The sequence below is a fragment of the Coregonus clupeaformis genome, chromosome 16 (genome assembly GCF_020615455.1).
Source record: "Coregonus clupeaformis isolate EN_2021a chromosome 16, ASM2061545v1, whole genome shotgun sequence".
In the NCBI taxonomy this organism is placed as follows: Eukaryota; Metazoa; Chordata; class Actinopteri; order Salmoniformes; family Salmonidae; genus Coregonus; species Coregonus clupeaformis.
The window spans coordinates 5,852,041-5,874,055 of NC_059207.1; the positions used below are offsets into that span (position 1 = coordinate 5,852,041).

The 22,015-nt window shown below is 35.4% G+C and overlaps 1 protein-coding gene across 1 annotated transcript in view; it reads right to left on the reverse strand.

Moving 5' to 3' along the window:
- The window catches only part of LOC121545298 (BMP-2-inducible protein kinase-like), a 75,641-nt gene that overhangs the window by 16,711 nt on the left and 36,915 nt on the right, over window positions 1-22,015 (reverse strand). Inside the window, exons 6-10 of the mRNA XM_041855718.2 lie at window positions 20,912-20,993; window positions 20,347-20,479; window positions 9,412-9,515; window positions 8,356-8,435; window positions 8,023-8,201 (exon numbers count right to left, since the gene is read on the reverse strand). Coding sequence (XP_041711652.2) covers window positions 8,023-8,201; window positions 8,356-8,435; window positions 9,412-9,515; window positions 20,347-20,479; window positions 20,912-20,993 — 578 coding nt within the window. The remainder of the gene's footprint in view (window positions 1-8,022; window positions 8,202-8,355; window positions 8,436-9,411; window positions 9,516-20,346; window positions 20,480-20,911; window positions 20,994-22,015) is intronic.

Genomic DNA, 22,015 nt, shown 5'->3' on the forward strand with positions numbered 1-22,015 from the left:
AGTAGTTAAACAGGATGGTGTGTATAGACATTATGGACACTATGTGAATAGAAAAGGAGTGTACAGCAGTAGTTAAACAGGATGGTGTGTATAGACATTATGGACACTATGTGAATAGAAAAGGAGTGTACAGCAGTAGTTAAACAGGATGGTGTGTATAGACATTATGGACACTATGTGAATAGAAAAGGAGTGTACAGCAGTAGTTAAACAGGATGGTGTGTATAGACATTATGGACACTATGTGAATAGAAAAGGCGTGTACAGCAGTAGTTAAACAGGATGGTGTGTATAGACATTATGGACACTATGTGAATAGAAAAGGAGTGTACAGCAGTAGTTAAACAGGATGGTGTGTATAGACATTATGGACACTATGTGAATAGAAAAGGAGTGTACAGCAGTAGTTAAACAGGATGGTGTGTATAGACATTATGGACACTATGTGAATAGAAAAGGCGTGTACAGCAGTAGTTAAACAGGATGGTGTGTATAGACATTATGGACACTATGTGAATAGAAAAGGCGTGTACAGCAGTAGTTAAACAGGATGGTGTGTATAGACATTATGGACACTATGTGAATAGAAAAGGAGTGTACAGCAGTAGTTAAACAGGATGGTGTGTATAGACATTATGGACACTATGTGAATAGAAAAGGAGTGTACAGCAGTAGTTAAACAGGATGGTGTGTATAGACATTATGGACACTATGTGAATAGAAAAGGTGTACAGCAGTAGTTAAACAGGATGGTGTGTATAGACATTATGGACACTATGTGAATAGAAAAGGAGTGTACAGCAGTAGTTAAACAGGATGGTGTGTATAGACATTATGGACACTATGTGAATAGAAAAGGAGTGTACAGCAGTAGTTAAACAGGATGGTGTGTATAGACATTATGGACACTATGTGAATAGAAAAGGAGTGTACAGCAGTAGTTAAACAGGATGGTGTGTATAGACATTATGGACACTATGTGAATAGAAAAGGAGTGTACAGCAGTAGTTAAACAGGATGGTGTGTATAGACACTATGGACACTATGTGAATAGAAAAGGTGTGTACAGCAGTAGTTAAACAGGATGGTGTGTATAGACATTATGGACACTATGTGAATAGAAAAGGAGTGTACAGCAGTAGTTAAACAGGATGGTGTGTATAGACATTATGGACACTATGTGAATAGAAAAGGAGTGTACAGCAGTAGTTAAACAGGATGGTGTGTATAGACATTATGGACACTATGTGAATAGAAAAGGAGTGTACAGCAGTAGTTAAACAGGATGGTGTGTATAGACATTATGGACACTATGTGAATAGAAAAGGAGTGTACAGCAGTAGTTAAACAGGATGGTGTGTATAGACATTATGGACACTATGTGAATAGAAAAGGGATGTACAGCAGTAGTTAAACAGGATGGTGTGTATAGACATTATGGACACTATGTGAATAGAAAAGGAGTGTACAGCAGTAGTTAAACAGGATGGTGTGTATAGACATTATGGACACTATGTGAATAGAAAAGGAGTGTACAGCAGTAGTTAAACAGGATGGTGTGTATAGACATTATGGACACTATGTGAATAGAAAAGGAGTGTACAGCAGTAGTTAAACAGGATGGTGTGTATAGACATTATGGACACTATGTGAATAGAAAAGGCGTGTACAGCAGTAGTTAAACAGGATGGTGTGTATAGACATTATGGACACTATGTGAATAGAAAAGGAGTGTACAGCAGTAGTTAAACAGGATGGTGTGTATAGACATTATGGACACTATGTGAATAGAAAAGGAGTGTACAGCAGTAGTTAAACAGGATGGTGTGTATAGACATTATGGACACTATGTGAATAGAAAAGGATGTACAGCAGTAGTTAAACAGGATGGTGTGTATAGACATTATGGACACTATGTGAATAGAAAAGGAGTGTACAGCAGTAGTTAAACAGGATGGTGTGTATAGACATTATGGACACTATGTGAATAGAAAAGGAGTGTACAGCAGTAGTTAAACAGGATGGTGTGTATGGACACTATGTGAATAGAAAAGGTGTACAGCAGTAGTTAAACAGGATGGTGTGTATAGACATTATGGACACTATGTGAATAGAAAAGGAGTGTCCAGCAGTAGTTAAACAGGATGGTGTGTATAGACATTATGGACACTATGTGAATAGAAAAGGAGTGTCCAGCAGTAGTTAAACAGGATGGTGTGTATAGACATTATGGACACTATGTGAATAGAAAAGGAGTGTACAGCAGTAGTTAAACAGGATGGTGTGTATAGACATTATGGACACTATGTGAATAGAAAAGGATGTGTACAGCAGTAGTTAAACAGGATGGTGTGTATAGACATTATGGACACTATGTGAATAGAAAAGGAGTGTACAGCAGTAGTTAAACAGGATGGTGTGTATAGACATTATGGACACTATGTGAATAGAAAAGGAGTGTACAGCAGTAGTTAAACAGGATGGTGTGTATAGACATTATGGACACTATGTGAATAGAAAAGAGTGTACAGCAGTAGTTAAACAGGATGGTGTGTATAGACATTATGGACACTATGTGAATAGAAAGGGATGTACAGCAGTAGTTAAACAGGATGGTGTGTATAGACATTATGGACACTATGTGAATAGAAAAGGAGTGTACAGCAGTAGTTAAACAGGATGGTGTGTATAGACATTATGGACACTATGTGAATAGAAAAGCAGTGTACAGCAGTAGTTAAACAGGATGGTGTGTATAGACATTATGGACACTATGTGAATAGAAAAGGTGTGTACAGCAGTAGTTAAACAGGATGGTGTGTATAGACATTATGGACACTATGTGAATAGAAAAGGAGTGTACAGCAGTAGTTAAACAGGATGGTGTGTATAGACATTATGGACACTATGTGAATAGAAAAGGAGTGTACAGCAGTAGTTAAACAGGATGGTGTGTATAGACATTATGGACACTATGTGAATAGAAAAGGAGTGTACAGCAGTAGTTAAACAGGATGGTGTGTATAGACATTATGGACACTATGTGAATAGAAAAAGGAGTGTACAGCAGTAGTTAAACAGGATGGTGTGTATAGACATTATGGACACTATGTGAATAGAAAAGGAGTGTACAGCAGTAGTTAAACAGGATGGTGTGTATAGACATTATGGACACTATGTGAATAGAAAAGGAGTGAACAGCAGTAGTTAAACAGGATGGTGTGTATAGACATTATGGACACTATGTGAATAGAGAAGGAGTGTACAGCAGTAGTTAAACAGGATGGTGTGTATAGACATTATGGACACTATGTGAATAGAAAGGGAGTGTACAGCAGTAGTTAAACAGGATGGTGTGTATAGACATTATGGACACTATGTGAATAGAAAAGGAGTGTACAGCAGTAGTTAAACAGGATGGTGTGTATAGACATTATGGACACTATGTGAATAGAAAAGGAGTGTACAGCAGTAGTTAAACAGGATGGTGTGTATAGACATTATGGACACTATGTGAATAGAAAAGGAGTGTACAGCAGTAGTTAAACAGGATGGTGTGTATAGACATTATGGACACTATGTGAATAGAAAAGGAGTGTACAGCAGTAGTTAAACAGGATGGTGTGTATAGACATTATGGACACTATGTGAATAGAAAAGGAGTGTACAGCAGTAGTTAAACAGGATGGTGTGTATAGACATTATGGACACTATGTGAATAGAAAAGGAGTGTACAGCAGTAGTTAAACAGGATGGTGTGTATAGACATTATGGACACTATGTGAATAGAAAAGGAGTGTACAGCAGTAGTTAAACAGGATGGTGTGTATAGACATTATGGACACTATGTGAATAGAAAAGGAGTGTACAGCAGTAGTTAAACAGGATGGTGTGTATAGACATTATGGACACTATGTGAATAGAAAGGCGTGTACAGCAGTAGTTAAACAGGATGGTGTGTATAGACATTATGGACACTATGTGAATAGAAAAGGAGTGTACAGCAGTAGTTAAACAGGATGGTGTGTATAGACATTATGGACACTATGTGAATAGAAAAGGAGTGTACAGCAGTAGTTAAACAGGATGGTGTGTATAGACATTATGGACACTATGTGAATAGAAAGATGCAGTAGTTAAACAGGATGGTGTGTATAGACATTATGGACAGAAGCGTGTACAGCAGTAGTTAAACAGGATGGTGTGTATAGACATTATGGACACTATGTGAATAGAAAAGGAGTGTACAGCAGTAGTTAAACAGGATGGTGTGTATAGACATTATGGACACTATGTGAATAGAAAAGGAGTGTACAGCAGTAGTTAAACAGGATGGTGTGTATAGACATTATGGACACTATGTGAATAGAAAAGGAGTGTACAGCAGTAGTTAAACAGGATGGTGTGTATAGACATTATGGACACTATGTGAATAGAAAAGGAGTGTACAGCAGTAGTTAAACAGGATGGTGTGTATAGACATTATGGACACTATGTGAATAGAAAAGGAGTGTACAGCAGTAGTTAAACAGGATGGTGTGTATAGACATTATGGACACTATGTGAATAGAAAAGAGTGTACAGCAGTAGTTAAACAGGATGGTGTGTATAGACATTATGGACACTATGTGAATAGAAAAGGAGTGTACAGCAGTAGTTAAACAGGATGGTGTGTATAGACATTATGGACACTATGTGAATAGAAAAGGCGTGTACAGCAGTAGTTAAACAGGATGGTGTGTATAGACATTATGGACACTATGTGAATAGAAAGGAGTGTACAGCAGTAGTTAAACAGGATGGTGTGTATAGACATTATGGACACTATGTGAATAGAAAAGGAGTGTACAGCAGTAGTTAAACAGGATGGTGTGTATAGACATTATGGACACTATGTGAATAGAAAAGGAGTGTACAGCAGTAGTTAAACAGGATGGTGTGTATAGACATTATGGACACTATGTGAATAGAAAAGGAGTGTACAGCAGTAGTTAAACAGGATGGTGTGTATAGACATTATGGACACTATGTGAATAGAAAAGGAGTGTACAGCAGTAGTTAAACAGGATGGTGTGTATAGACATTATGGACACTATGTGAATGAAAAGGAGTGTACAGCGAGTAGTTAAACAGGATGGTGTGTATAGACATTATGGACACTATGTGAATAGAAAAGGAGTGTACAGCAGTAGTTAAACAGGATGGTGTGTATAGACATTATGGACACTATGTGAATAGAAAAGGAGTGTACAGCAGTAGTTAAACAGGATGGTGTGTATAGACATTATGGACACTATGTGAATAGAAAAGGAGTGTACAGCAGTAGTTAAACAGGATGGTGTGTATAGACATTATGGACACTATGTGAATAGAAAAGGAGTGTACAGCAGTAGTTAAACAGGATGGTGTGTATAGACATTATGGACACTATGTGAATAGAAAAGGAGTGTACAGCAGTAGTTAAACAGGATGGTGTGTATAGACATTATGGACACTATGTGAATAGAAAAGGAGTGTACAACAGTAGTTAAACAGGATGGTGTGTATAGACATTATGGACACTATGTGAATAGAAAAGGAGTGTACAGCAGTAGTTAAACAGGATGGTGTGTAAAGACATTATGGACACTATGTGAATAGAAAAGGAGTGTACAGCAGTAGTTAAACAGGATGGTGTGTATAGACATTATGGACACTATGTGAATAGAAAAGGAGTGTACAGCAGTAGTTAAACAGGATGGTGTGTATAGACATTATGGACACTATGTGAATAGAAAAGGAGTGTACAGCAGTAGTTAAACAGGATGGTGTGTATAGACATTATGGACACTATGTGAATAGAAAAGGAGTGTACAGCAGTAGTTAAACAGGATGGTGTGTATAGACATTATGGACATTATGTGAATAGAAAAGGAGTATACAGCAGTAGTTAAACAGGATGGTGTGTATAGACATTATGGACACTATGTGAATAGAAAAGGATGTACAGCAGTAGTTAAACAGGATGGTGTGTATAGACATTATGGACACTATGTGAATAGAAAAGGAGTGTACAGCAGTAGTTAAACAGGATGGTGTGTATAGACATTATGGACACTATGTGAATAGAAAAGGAGTATACAGCAGTAGTTAAACAGGATGGTGTGTATAGACATTATGGACACTATGTGAATAGAAAAGGAGTGTACAGCAGTAGTTAAACAGGATGGTGTGTATAGACATTATGGACACTATGTGAATAGAAAAGGAGTGTACAGCAGTAGTTAAACAGGATGGTGTGTATAGACATTATGGACACTATGTGAATAGAAAAGGAGTGTCCAGCAGTAGTTAAACAGGATGAGCCTTGACTAGAATACAGTATACAAAGTGGGTAAAACAGTACGTAACCATTATTAAAGGGTTCAGTGACTATGTACATAGGGCAGTGGTTTCTAAGGTGCAGGGTTGAGTACCGGGTGGTAGCCGCTAGTAACGGTTACTAAGGTTCAGGGCAGGGTACTGGGTGGAGGCCGGCTGGTGTTGGCTGTTTAACAGTCTGATGGCCTGGAGATAGAAGCTGTTCATCAGTCTCTTGGTCCCAGCTTTCATGCACCGCTGGATGGTAGCGGGGTGAACAGGCTGTGGCTCGGGTGGCTAAGGTCCTTGATGATGATCTTCTTGGCCTTCCCGTGACACCGGGTGCTGTAGATGTCCTGGAGGGCGTTGGGCTGACCGCACCACCCTCTGGAGAGCCCTGAGGTTGTGGACGGTGCGATTCCCGTACAGGATGCTCTCAATGGTGCATTTGTAGAAGTTTGTGAGGGTCTTAGGAGACGAGACACATTTTCTCAGCCTGTCTGTGTGAAGGGACCATTTCAGGTTGTCAATGTTAACGCTGAAGCTTTTGACCCTCTCCACTGCGGCCCAGTCGATGTGGATGGGGGCGTGTTCCCTCTGCTGTCTCCTGAAGTCCACGATCTGCTCCTTTGTTTTGTTGACATTGAGAGAGAGAGAGGTTATTTTCCTGGCACCACTCCGCCAGGGCCCTCACCTCCTCCCTGTAGGCTGTCTCATCGTTGTTGGTAATCAGGTCTACCACTTATGTAATCAGCAAACTTGATGATTAAGTTGGAGACGTGCGTGCCCACACAGTTGTGGGTGAACAGGGAGTACTGGAGGGGGCTGAGCACACAACCCCGTGTTGAGGATCAGCGTAGTGGTGTTGTTGCCTCCCTTCATCACCTGGGGGCGGCCCGTCAGGAAGTCCAGGACCCAGTTACAAAGGGTGTGGTTCAGACCCAGGGCCCCAAGCTTAATGATGAGCTTGGAGGGCACTATGGTATTGAAGGCTGAGCTATAGTCAATGAACAGCATTCTTACGTAGGTATTCCTCTTGTCCAGATGGGATAGGGCAGTGTGCAGTGTGATGGCGATTGCATTGTCCATGGATCTTTTGGGGAGATATGCGAATTGGAGTGTATCTAGGGTGGCAGGTAAGGTGATATGAAAATTGACTAGCCTCTCAAAGCACTTCATGATGACAGAGGTGAGTGCTTTGGGGCGATAGTCATTTAGTTCAGTTATACCTTCGCCTTCTTGGGTACAGGAACAATCGTGGACATATTGAAGCAAGTAGGGACAGCAGACTGGGATATGGAGAGATTGAATATGTCCGTAAACCCTCCAGCCAGCTGGTCTGAGGACGCAGCTTGCCTCGCGAGGGTTAACACACTTAAATGACTTACTCACGTCGACCACGGAGAACGAGAGCACACAGTCCTCTTGAGCGTTAATGTTGTTTTCCTCGAAGCGTACAAAGAATGTGTTTAGCTCGTCCGGGAAGTGTAAGCTTGCGGGATCAGGCGGCTCTGCGAGGCTATTGTCAACTCCCCCCCAAAACAATGCACACACAGTGAGATGCACAGGGTCAGCCAAGGTGCATTGCCCATGGGGGGAGAGAGAGCCGCTTAGGGGTTCAGTGTCTTGCTCAAGGGCACAACGGCAGATAAACACACACACACAGTACTTTTGAACTCTCACCTTTCTGCCCATTGCTAACAGGTACAGAAGGCACAGCCGTGGGGGTGACGATGGGCGTGAAAGCGATTGGGGTGACAGCAGTGTTGGCTACAGGGATGGGTAGCACATTACTGTTGGCAGCTTTGGGTCTCTGTCTCGGAGTGATTGAAGTTGCCGTCGGGCCCACGGACTCTGTGATTCTGAAAAAGTGGTAACCAGAAGAACACTTAGTGGAAAATGTATGACTTCTCTTTCACATAACCTTTATTTATACATTCTCCTTGAGATTAAATCCCTTTTGCTAGAGATCTGAAAATGTTACAGAATATCTATAACACAGTGACGTGACTGTACCTGGCTTTCGTCTTGCTCTTCCTAGCAGCAACCTCGCTGGCTGTGAGTGGCTCAGGAAGTGACGTCGGGAGAGGAGAGTTCTGCAGGAGACAAATCATGATGTTAGACAACTAGCATCTAACCCTAACTAACTCAGGAAGTGACGTTGGGAGGAGACAAATCATGATGTTAGACAACTAGCATCTAACCCTAACTAACTCAGGAAGTGACGTTGGGAGGAGACAAATCATGATGTTAGACAACTAGCATCTAACCCTAACTAACTCATGGAGCATCATGGGGAGAGCTCTGCAGAGGGACAGATCCAACCATGTGTTGCTGGACAAAAATCGTATATATATATATATATATATATATATATATATATATATATATATATATATATATATATATATATATATATATATATATATATATATATAATATATATATGGCGTACAGCAGGTCAGCCACCAGGGGGAGACTCGTCGAGGCCTGGTGACAGATGGAGGATACATCACAAGGCGGTGGCTCCATCTGCTGGACGTGCCAGGCATCGACGGGCTCCCAGACAGGCCTAACTGGGAGCTGGTGAGTAAGGCCCATAAAGCTGTCAGAAGGGCAGCACATGGGAGAGGACTGGGGGAAGTAAGGTCACTTCTGTGTAGCCGGAGACCTTAACCTTTCCTTTTGATTCTTTTATTAATAAACACCCCTGAAACCGAGCTAATCATACTCTGTCCGTGTCTGATCTGTGTAAACGTCTTGACCCAACACCCTGATCTGCCACTATATATATATATATATATAGTCATAAGTCTTTATTCATATAAGTATTTGTATGTTTATTGGATAGAGAGCGATGGAGGTGAAAGGTAGGCGAGAGATGTACTGAAAGAGCAGTGGGCCAGATTCAAAGCCATGCTGGCAGTGGTACATTTTACATGTACTCCAGACGTGGTTCACACTGCTACACCAACACAGGCCACGTCATAGCCCATTCTACACTCTCTACACACTGAATTTCATTTCACTCAGTACAAATACATCGGTCACAACGAATGAACTGTGACTTACAAAGAGATTTGGCACGGGACACTCCTTTCCAGCTAACTTGAAGGCAAAGTAGGAGACTTGATAGATATCTGGTCTCTTCTCATGATCAGGCTCAAGCATATATCCTGGAGAAGAGGGGACATATAGTTTAATATATTATGGAGAAGAGGGGACATATAGTTTAATATATTATGGAGAGGGGACATATAGTTTAATATATTATGGAGAGGGGACATATAGTTTAATATATTATGGAGAAGAGGGGACATATAGTTTAATATATTATGGAGAAGAGGGAACATATAGTTTAATATATTATGGAGAAGAGGAGACATATAGTTTAATATATTATGGAGAAGAGGAGACATATAGTTTAATATATTTGAAAGAGGAGACATATAGTTTAATATATTATGGAGAAGAGGAGACATATAGTTTAATATATTATGGAGAAGAGGAGACATATAGTTTAATATATTATGGAGAAGAGGGGACATATAGTTTAATATATTATGGAGAAGAGGGGACATATAGTTTAATATATTATGGAGAAGAGGGGACATATAGTTTAATATATTATGGAGAAGAGGGGACATATAGTTTAATATATTATGGAGAAGAGGAGACATATAGTTTAATATATTATGGAGAAGAGGAGACATATAGTTTAATATATTATGGAGAAGAGGAGACATATAGTTTAATATATTATGGAGAAGAGGAACATATAGTTTAATATATTATGGAGAAGAGGGACATATAGTTTAATATATTATGGAGAAGAGGAGACATATAGTTTAATATATTATGGAGAAGAGGAGACATATAGTTTAATATATTATGGAGAAGAGGAGACATATAGTTTAATATATTATGGAGAAGAGGAGACATATAGTTTAATATATTATGGAGAAGAGGAGACATATAGTTTAATATATTATGGAGAAGAGGAGACATATAGTTTAATATATTATGGAGAAGAGGAGACATATAGTTTAATATATTATGGAGAAGAGGAGACATATAGTTTAATATATTATGGAGAAGAGGAACATATAGTTTAATATATTATGGAGAAGAGGAGACATATAGTTTAATATATTATGGAGAAGAGGAGACATATAGTTTAATATATTATGGAGAAGAGGAGACATATAGTTTAATATATTATGGAGAAGAGGAGACATATAGTTTAATATATTATGGAGAAGAGGGACATATAGTTTAATATATTATGGAGAAGAGGGGACATATAGTTTAATATATTATGGAGAAGAGGGGACATATAGTTTAATATATTATGGAGAAGAGGAGACATATAGTTTAATATATTATGGAGAAGAGGAGACATATAGTTTAATATATTATGGAGAAGAGGAGACATATAGTTTAATATATTATGGAGAAGAGGAGACATATAGTTTAATATATTATGGAGAAGAGGAGACATATAGTTTAATATATTATGGAGAAGAGGAGACATATAGTTTAATATATTATGGAGAAGAGGAGACATATAGTTTAATATATTATGGAGAAGAGGAGACATATAGTTTAATATATTATGGAGAAGAGGAGACATATAGTTTAATATATTATGGAGAAGAGGGACATATAGTTTAATATATTATGGAGAAGAGGAGACATATAGTTTAATATATTATGGAGAAGAGGAGATATATAGTTTAATATATTATGGAGAAGAGGAGACATATAGTTTAATATATTATGGAGAAGAGGAGACATATAGTTTAATATATTATGGAGAAGAGGAGACATATAGTTTAATATATTATGGAGAAGAGGGGACATATAGTTTAATATATTATGGAGAAGAGGAGACATATAGTTTAATATATTATGGAGAAGAGGAGACATATAGTTTAATATATTATGGAGAAGAGGAGACATATAGTTTAATATATTATGGAGAAGAGGAGACATATAGTTTAATATATTATGGAGAAGAGGAGACATATAGTTTAATATATTATGGAGAAGAGGAGACATATAGTTTAATATATTATGGAGAAGAGGAGACATATAGTTTAATATATTATGGAGAAGAGGAGACATATAGTTTAATATATTATGGAGAAGAGGAGACATATAGTTTAATATATTATGGAGAAGAGGAGACATATAGTTTAATATATTATGAGAGATTATTGGAGAGAGGAGACATATAGTTTAATATATTATGGAGAAGAGGAGACATATAGTTTAATATATTATGGAGAAGAGGAGACATATAGTTTAATATATTATGGAGAAGAGGAGACATATAGTTTAATATATTATGGAGAAGAGGAGACATATAGTTTAATATATTATGGAGAAGAGGAGACATATAGTTTAATATATTATGGAGAAGAGGAGACATATAGTTTAATATATTATGGAGAAGAGGAGACATATAGTTTAATATATTATGGAGAAGAGGAGACATATAGTTTAATATATTATGGAGAAGAGGAGACATATAGTTTAATATATTATGGAGAAGAGGAGACATATAGTTTAATATATTATGGAGAAGAGGAGACATATAGTTTAATATATTATGGAGAAGAGGAGACATATAGTTTAATATATTATGGAGAAGAGGAGACATATAGTTTAATATATTATGGAGAAGAGGAGACATATAGTTTAATATATTATGGAGAAGAGGAGACATATAGTTTAATATATTATGGAGAAGAGGAGACATATAGTTTAATATATTATGGAGAAGAGGGGACATATAGTTTAATATATTATGGAGAAGAGGAGACATATAGTTTAATATATTATGGAGAAGAGGAGACATATAGTTTAATATATTATGGAGAAGAGGGGACATATAGTTTAATATATTATGGAGAAGAGGAGACATATAGTTTAATATATTATGGAGAAGAGGAGACATATAGTTTAATATATTATGGAGAAGAGGAGACATATAGTTTAATATATTATGGAGAAGAGGAGACATATAGTTTAATATATTATGGAGAAGAGGGGACATATAGTTTAATATATTATGGAGAAGAGGAGACATATAGTTTAATATATTATGGAGAAGAGGGGACATATAGTTTAATATATTATGGAGAAGAGGAGACATATAGTTTAATATATTATGGAGAAGAGGAGACATATAGTTTAATATATTATGGAGAAGAGGAGACATATAGTTTAATATATTATGGAGAAGAGGAGACATATAGTTTAATATATTATGGAGAAGAGGGGACATATAGTTTAATATATTATGGAGAAGAGGAGACATATAGTTTAATATATTATGGAGAAGAGGAGACATATAGTTTAATATATTATGGAGAAGAGGAGACATATAGTTTAATATATTATGGAGAAGAGGAGACATATAGTTTAATATATTATGGAGAAGAGGGAGACATATAGTTTAATATATTATGGAGAAGAGGAGACATATAGTTTAATATATTATGGAGAAGAGGAGACATATAGTTTAATATATTATGGAGAAGAGGAGACATATAGTTTAATATATTATGGAGAAGAGGAGACATATAGTTTAATATATTATGGAGAAGAGGAGACATATAGTTTAATATATTATGGAGAAGAGGAGACATATAGTTTAATATATTATGGAGAAGAGGAGACATATAGTTTAATATATTATGGAGAAGAGGAGACATATAGTTTAATATATTATGGAGAAGAGGAGACATATAGTTTAATATATTATGGAGAAGAGGAGACATATAGTTTAATATATTATGGAGAAGAGGAGACATATAGTTTAATATATTATGGAGAAGAGGGGACATATAGTTTAATATATTATGGAGAAGAGGAGACATATAGTTTAATATATTATGGAGAAGAGGAGACATATAGTTTAATATATTATGGAGAAGAGGAGACATATAGTTTAATATATTATGGAGAAGAGGAGACATATAGTTTAATATATTATGGAGAAGAGGGAGACATATAGTTTAATATATTATGGAGAAGAGGAGACATATAGTTTAATATATTATGGAGAAGAGGAGACATATAGTTTAATATATTATGGAGAAGAGAGACATATAGTTTAATATATTATGGAGAAGAGGAGACATATAGTTTAATATATTATGGAGAAGAGGAGACATATAGTTTAATATATTATGGAGAAGAGGAGACATATAGTTTAATATATTATGGAGAAGAGCGAGACATATAGTTTAATATATTATGGAGAAGAGGAGACATATAGTTTAATATATTATGGAGAAGAGGAGACATATAGTTTAATATATTATGGAGAAGAGGAGACATATAGTTTAATATATTATGGAGAAGAGGAGACATATAGTTTAATATATTATGGAGAAGAGGGGACATATAGTTTAATATATTATGGAGAAGAGGAGACATATAGTTTAATATATTATGGAGAAGAGGAGACATATAGTTTAATATATTATGGAGAAGAGGAGACATATAGTTTAATATATTATGGAGAAGAGGAGACATATAGTTTAATATATTATGGAGAAGAGGAGACATATAGTTTAATATATTATGGAGAAGAGGAGACATATAGTTTAATATATTATGGAGAAGAGGAGACATATAGTTTAATATATTATGGAGAAGAGGAGACATATAGTTTAATATATTATGGAGAAGAGGAGACATATAGTTTAATATATTATGGAGAAGAGGAGACATATAGTTTAATATATTATGGAGAAGAGGAACATATAGTTTAATATATTATGGAGAAGAGGAGACATATAGTTTAATATATTATGGAGAAGAGGAGACATATAGTTTAATATATTATGGAGAAGAGGAGACATATAGTTTAATATATTATGGAGAAGAGGAGACATATAGTTTAATATATTATGGAGAGGGGACATATAGTTTAATATATTATGGAGAAGAGGAGACATATAGTTTAATATATTATGGAGAAGGGGGACATATAGTTTAATATATTATGGAGAAGAGGAGACATATAGTTTAATATATTATGGAGAAGAGGAGACATATAGTTTAATATATTATGGAGAAGAGGAGACATATAGTTTAATATATTATGGAGAAGAGGAGACATATAGTTTAATATATTATGGAGAAGAGGAGACATATAGTTTAATATATTATGGAGAAGAGGAGACATATAGTTTAATATATTATGGAGAAGAGGAGACATATAGTTTAATATATTATGGAGAAGAGGAGACATATAGTTTAATATATTATGGAGAAGAGGAGACATATAGTTTAATATATTATGGAGAAGAGGAGACATATAGTTTAATATATTATGGAGAAGAGGAGACATATAGTTTAATATATTATGGAGAAGAGGAGACATATAGTTTAATATATTATGGAGAAGAGGAGACATATAGTTTAATATATTATGGAGAAGAGGGGACATATAGTTTAATATATTATGGAGAAGAGGAGACATATAGTTTAATATATTATGGAGAAGAGGAGACATATAGTTTAATATATTATGGAGAAGAGGAGACATATAGTTTAATATATTATGGAGAAGAGGAGACATATAGTTTAATATATTATGGAGAAGAGGAGACATATAGTTTAATATATTATGGAGAAGAGGAGACATATAGTTTAATATATTATGGAGAAGAGGAGACATATAGTTTAATATATTATGGAGAAGAGGAGACATATAGTTTAATATATTATGGAGAAGAGGAGACATATAGTTTAATATATTATGGAGAAGAGGAGACATATAGTTTAATATATTATGGAGAAGAGGAGACATATAGTTTAATATATTATGGAGAAGAGAGACATATAGTTTAATATATTATGGAGAAGAGGAGACATATAGTTTAATATATTATGGAGAAGAGGGGACATATAGTTTAATATATTATGGAGAAGAGGAGACATATAGTTTAATATATTATGGAGAAGAGGAGACATATAGTTTAATATATTATGGAGAAGAGGAGACATATAGTTTAATATATTATGGAGAAGAGGAACATATAGTTTAATATATTATGGAGAAGAGGAGACATATAGTTTAATATATTATGGAGAAGAGGAGACATATAGTTTAATATATTATGGAGAAGAGGAGACATATAGTTTAATATATTATGGAGAAGAGGGAACATATAGTTTAATATATTATGGAGAAGAGAGACATATAGTTTAATATATTATGGAGAAGAGGAGACATATAGTTTAATATATTATGGAGAAGAGGAGACATATAGTTTAATATATTATGGAGAAGAGGAGACATATAGTTTAATATATTATGGAGAAGAGGAGACATATAGTTTAATATATTATGGAGAAGAGGAGACATATAGTTTAATATATTATGGAGAAGAGGAGACATATAGTTTAATATATTATGGAGAAGAGGAGACATATAGTTTAATATATTATGGAGAAGAGGAGACATATAGTTTAATATATTATGGAGAAGAGGAGACATATAGTTTAATATATTATGGAGAAGAGGAGACATATAGTTTAATATATTATGGAGAAGAGGAGACATATAGTTTAATATATTATGGAGAAGAGGGACATATAGTTTAATATATTATGGAGAAGAGGGACATATAGTTTAATATATTATGGAGAAGAGGAGACATATAGTTTAATATATTATGGAGAAGAGGAGACATATAGTTTAATATATTATGGAGAAGAGGGGACATATAGTTTAATATATTATGGAGAAGAGGGGACATATAGTTTAATATATTATGGAGAAGAGGAGACATATAGTTTAATATATTATGGAGAAGAGGAGACATATAGTTTAATATATTATGGAGAAGAGGAGACATATAGTTTAATATATTATGGAGAAGAGGGACATATAGTTTAATATATTATGGAGAAGAGGAGACATATAGTTTAATATATTATGGAGAAGAGGGGACATATAGTTTAATATATTATGGAGAAGAGGAGACATATAGTTTAATATATTATGGAGAAGAGGAGACATATAGTTTAATATATTATGGAGAAGAGGGGACATATAGTTTAATATATTATGGAGAAGAGGAGACATATAGTTTAATATATTATGGAGAAGAGGAGGACATATAGTTTAATATATTATGGAGAAGAGGAGGACATATAGTTTAATATATTATGGAGAAGAGGGGACATATAGTTTAATATATTATGGAGAAGAGGGACATATAGTTTAATATATTATGGAGAAGAGGAGACATATAGTTTAATATATTATGGAGAAGAGGAGACATATAGTTTAATATATTATGGAGAAGAGGAGACATATAGTTTAATATATTATGGAGAAGAGGAGACATATAGTTTAATATATTATGGAGAAGAGGGACATATAGTTTAATATATTATGGAGAAGAGGAGACATATAGTTTAATATATTATGGAGAAGAGGAGACATATAGTTTAATATATTATGGAGAAGAGGGACATATAGTTTAATATATTATGGAGAAGAGGGGACATATAGTTTAATATATTATGGAGAAGAGGGACATATAGTTTAATATATTATGGAGAAGAGGAGACATATAGTTTAATATATTATGGAGAAGAGGGACATATAGTTTAATATATTATGGAGAAGAGGAGACATATAGTTTAATATATTATGGAGAAGAGGAGACATATAGTTTAATATATTATGGAGAAGAGGGGACATATAGTTTAATATATTATGGAGAAGAGGAGACATATAGTTTAATATATTATGGAGAAGAGGAGACATATAGTTTAATATATTATGGAGAAGAGGAGACATATAGTTTAATATATTATGGAGAAGAGGGAGACATATAGTTTAATATATTATGGAGAAGAGGGAGCATATAGTTTAATATATTATGGAGAAGAGGGGACATATAGTTTAATATATTATGGAGAAGAGGGGACATATAGTTTAATATATTATGGAGAAGAGGAGACATATAGTTTAATATATTATGGAGAAGAGGAGACATATAGTTTAATATATTATGGAGAAGAGGGGACATATAGTTTAATATATTATGGAGAAGAGGGGACATATAGTTTAATATATTATGGAGAAGAGGGGACATATAGTTTAATATATTATGGAGAAGAGAGACATATAGTTTAATATATTGAGGACATATAGTTTAATATATTATGGAGAAGAGGAGACATATAGTTTAATATATTATGGAGAAGAGGAGACATATAGTTTAATATATTATGGAGAAGAGGAGACATATAGTTTAATATATTATGGAGAAGAGGAGACATATAGTTTAATATATTATGGAGAAGAGGAGACATATAGTTTAATATATTATGGAGAAGAGGGGACATATAGTTTAATATATTATGGAGAAGAGGAGACATATAGTTTAATATATTATGGAGAAGAGGAGACATATAGTTTAATATATTATGGAGAAGAGGGGACATATAGTTTAATATATTATGGAGAAGAGGAGACATATAGTTTAATATATTATGGAGAAGAGGAGACATATAGTTTAATATATTATGGAGAAGAGGAGACATATAGTTTAATATATTATGGAGAAGAGGGACATATAGTTTAATATATTATGGAGAAGAGAGACATATAGTTTAATATATTATGGAGAAGAGGAGACATATAGTTTAATATATTATGGAGAAGAGGAGACATATAGTTTAATATATTATGGAGAAGAGGAGACATATAGTTTAATATATTATGGAGAAGAGGAGACATATAGTTTAATATATTATGGAGAAGAGGAGACATATAGTTTAATATATTATGGAGAAGAGGAGACATATAGTTTAATATATTATGGAGAAGAGGAGACATATAGTTTAATATATTATGGAGAAGAGGAGACATATAGTTTAATATATTATGGAGAAGAGGGGACATATAGTTTAATATATTATGGAGAAGAGGGAACATATAGTTTAATATATTATGGAGAAGAGGAGACATATAGTTTAATATATTATGGAGAAGAGGAGACATATAGTTTAATATATTATGGAGAAGAGGAGACATATAGTTTAATATATTATGGAGAAGAGGAGACATATAGTTTAATATATTATGGAGAAGAGGAGACATATAGTTTAATATATTATGGAGAAGAGGAGACATATAGTTTAATATATTATGGAGAAGAGGAGACATATAGTTTAATATATTATGGAGAAGAGGAGACATATAGTTTAATATATTATGGAGAAGAGGAGACATATAGTTTAATATATTATGGAGAAGAGGGGACATATAGTTTAATATATTATGGAGAAGAGGAGACATATAGTTTAATATATTATGGAGAAGAGGAGACATATAGTTTAATATATTATGGAGAAGAGGAGACATATAGTTTAATATATTATGGAGAAGAGGAGACATATAGTTTAATATATTATGGAGAAGAGGGGACATATAGTTTAATATATTATGGAGAAGAGGAGACATATAGTTTAATATATTATGGAGAAGAGGGACATATAGTTTAATATATTATGGAGAAGAGGAGACATATAGTTTAATATATTATGGAGAAGAGGAGACATATAGTTTAATATATTATGGAGAAGAGGGGACATATAGTTTAATATATTATGGAGAAGAGGAGACATATAGTTTAATATATTATGGAGAAGAGGGGACATATAGTTTAATATATTATGGAGAAGAGGAGACATATAGTTTAATATATTATGGAGAAGAGGAGACATATAGTTTAATATATTATGGAGAAGAGGAGACATATAGTTTAATATATTATGGAGAAGAGGAGACATATAGTTTAATATATTATGGAGAAGAGGGGACATATAGTTTAATATATTATGGAGAAGAGGAGACATATAGTTTAATATATTATGGAGAAGAGGAGACATATAGTTTAATATATTATGGAGAAGAGGAGACATATAGTTTAATATATTATGGAGAAGAGGAGACATATAGTTTAATATATTATGGAGAAGAGGGGACATATAGTTTAATATATTATGGAGAAGAGGAGACATATAGTTTAATATATTATGGAGAAGAGGAGACATATAGTTTAATATATTATGGAGAAGAGGAGACATATAGTTTAATATATTATGGAGAAGAGGAGACATATAGTTTAATATATTATGGAGAAGAGGGGACATATAGTTTAATATATTATGGAGAAGAGGAGACATATAGTTTAATATATTATGGAGAAGAGGAGACATATAGTTTAATATATTATGGAGAAGAGGGGACATATAGTTTAATATATTATGGAGAGGGGACATATAGTTTAATATATTATGGAGAAGAGGAGACATATAGTTTAATATATTATGGAGAAGAGGGGACATATAGTTTAATATATTATGGAGAAGAGGAGACATATAGTTTAATATATTATGGAGAAGAGGAGACATATAGTTTAATATATTATGGAGAAGAGGAGACATATAGTTTAATATATTATGGAGAAGAGGAGACATATAGTTTAATATATTATGGAGAAGAGGAGACATATAGTTTAATATATTATGGAGAAGAGGGGACATATAGTTTAATATATTATGGAGAAGAGGGGACATATATAGTATCACCAACAAACCAGAGAAGACATGTACATGTTACATTGGTTACAGAGTGAATGTAAATATATAACTACTTCTGAGGCATTATCACCATGGTACAATGCATCTCTCTCTTGACCACAAAGTGGCGCTATTAGCTAATATTTGTACTAAAAGGCTGACAGTGGGTGTATAAACATATTAGCTAATATTTGTACTAAAAGGCTGACAGTGGGTGTATAAACAATGAATGATAGTCTGAATGATACATTATTTGGAAAGTTACATGTTTACACATCAGAAACATTCACAAGACAATTGGTCAATGTGGTGTAATTGTTTTTATATTGATTGACAGCTTGGTGGTTAGTGTGGTGTGAGGAACAGGGTACTTCTACTTACTGATTAAGCAGTGCAACTTGAAGGAGAATTTGGAATTGTCAGGAACGATAAAGGTTCCGTCACATATGGCGACTTGACTCTCCCCGAACGGGAGAGAGAAGAAACACAGCTTGTACAACAAGCAACCGAGAGCCTGAAACAGAGAAACACAGCTTGTACAACCAGCAACCGAGAGCCTGAAACAGAGAAACACAGCTTGTACAACAAGCAACCGAGAGCCTGAAACAGAGAAACACAGCTTGTACAACCAGCAACCAAGAGCACACACAGCCACACACACACTCACGAAACCTGTTGGGCTTGCTTGACAGACAGACAGGACAGACAGACAGCCAGCCAGACAGGACAGACAGACAGGACAGACAGACAGAGCTAAGGAAGCATGAGGCCTAACTGGCCTTACAGGAAAACTGCCTGGACCAATACACGCACAAACATACACACACACACACACACACACACACCTAAGCTCTTCTGTTACTGACTGGCTAGTCCACACACACACAAACCTACATATATGTAGAAACACCACACACGTCTACACCCCCCCACCGCTCCAACTTACCCATATATCAGCCTTGGTGGTAATGGCTTTCCCAGCGTACACGTTGATCATCTCTGGAGCTCGATATGACAGGGTGGTGTACCTACACACACAGGAAGTGGTCAGGGTTAAAGGTTATTTATGCAGTAACGGTGTGTAAGAGTGTAGTGCACTGCCTTCTGAGGCCAATGGCACCCTCTGTAGTGCACTGCCTTCTGAGGCCGATGGCACCCTCTGTAGTGCACTGCCTTCTGAGGCTGCTGGCACCCTCTGTAGTGCACTGCCTTCTGAGGCCGATGGCACCCTCTGTAGTGCACTGCCTTCTGAGGCTGATGGCACCCTCTGTAGTGCACTGCCTTCTGAGGCTGCTGGCACCCTCTGTAGTGCACTGCCTTCTGAGGCTGCTGGCACCCTCTGTAGTGCACTGCCTTCTGAGGCTGATGGCACCCTCTGTAGTGCACTGCCTTCTGAGGCTGCTGGCACCCTCTGTAGTGCACTGCCTTCTGAGGCCGATGGCACCCTCTGTAGTGCACTGCCTTCTGAGGCCGATGGCACCCTCTGTAGTGCACTGCCTTCTGAGGCCGATGGCACCCTCTGTAGTGCACTGCCTTCTGAGGCCGATGGCACCCTCTGTAGTGCACTGCCTTCTGAGGCCGCTGGCACCCTCTGTAGTGCACTGCCTTCTGAGGCCGATGGCACCCTCTGTAGTGCACTGCCTTCTGAGGCTGATGGCACCCTCTGTAGTGCACTGCCTTCTGAGAAATTAGTCCTATGTATTAGTCCAGTGGCTGGCTAAAGTGCCTGGATGTATGGAGCAGAGTGGTGACTTCCACTGAGTAATACAGAACATTAAGAACCAGAGTAGAAAACTAACTAGTTGGTCCACCAGCCCACTGCGGCAGGTAGATTTTTTTTTACCAGCCAAAATATTTTGTTTGCCGCCAAAATAACACCAACAAAACACACAGAAACGGAGGAGCATGCCCTGTAATGTTTCTACAACAATAAGGGTATTACTAGTAAGACGTCATGTGGTAAATTGTTTACATTTACATTTTTGTGACTTGTCTTTTAACCAAAATCACAGATGAGACAAATATGTTCACCTGCCCCTTTAAGGGGCGG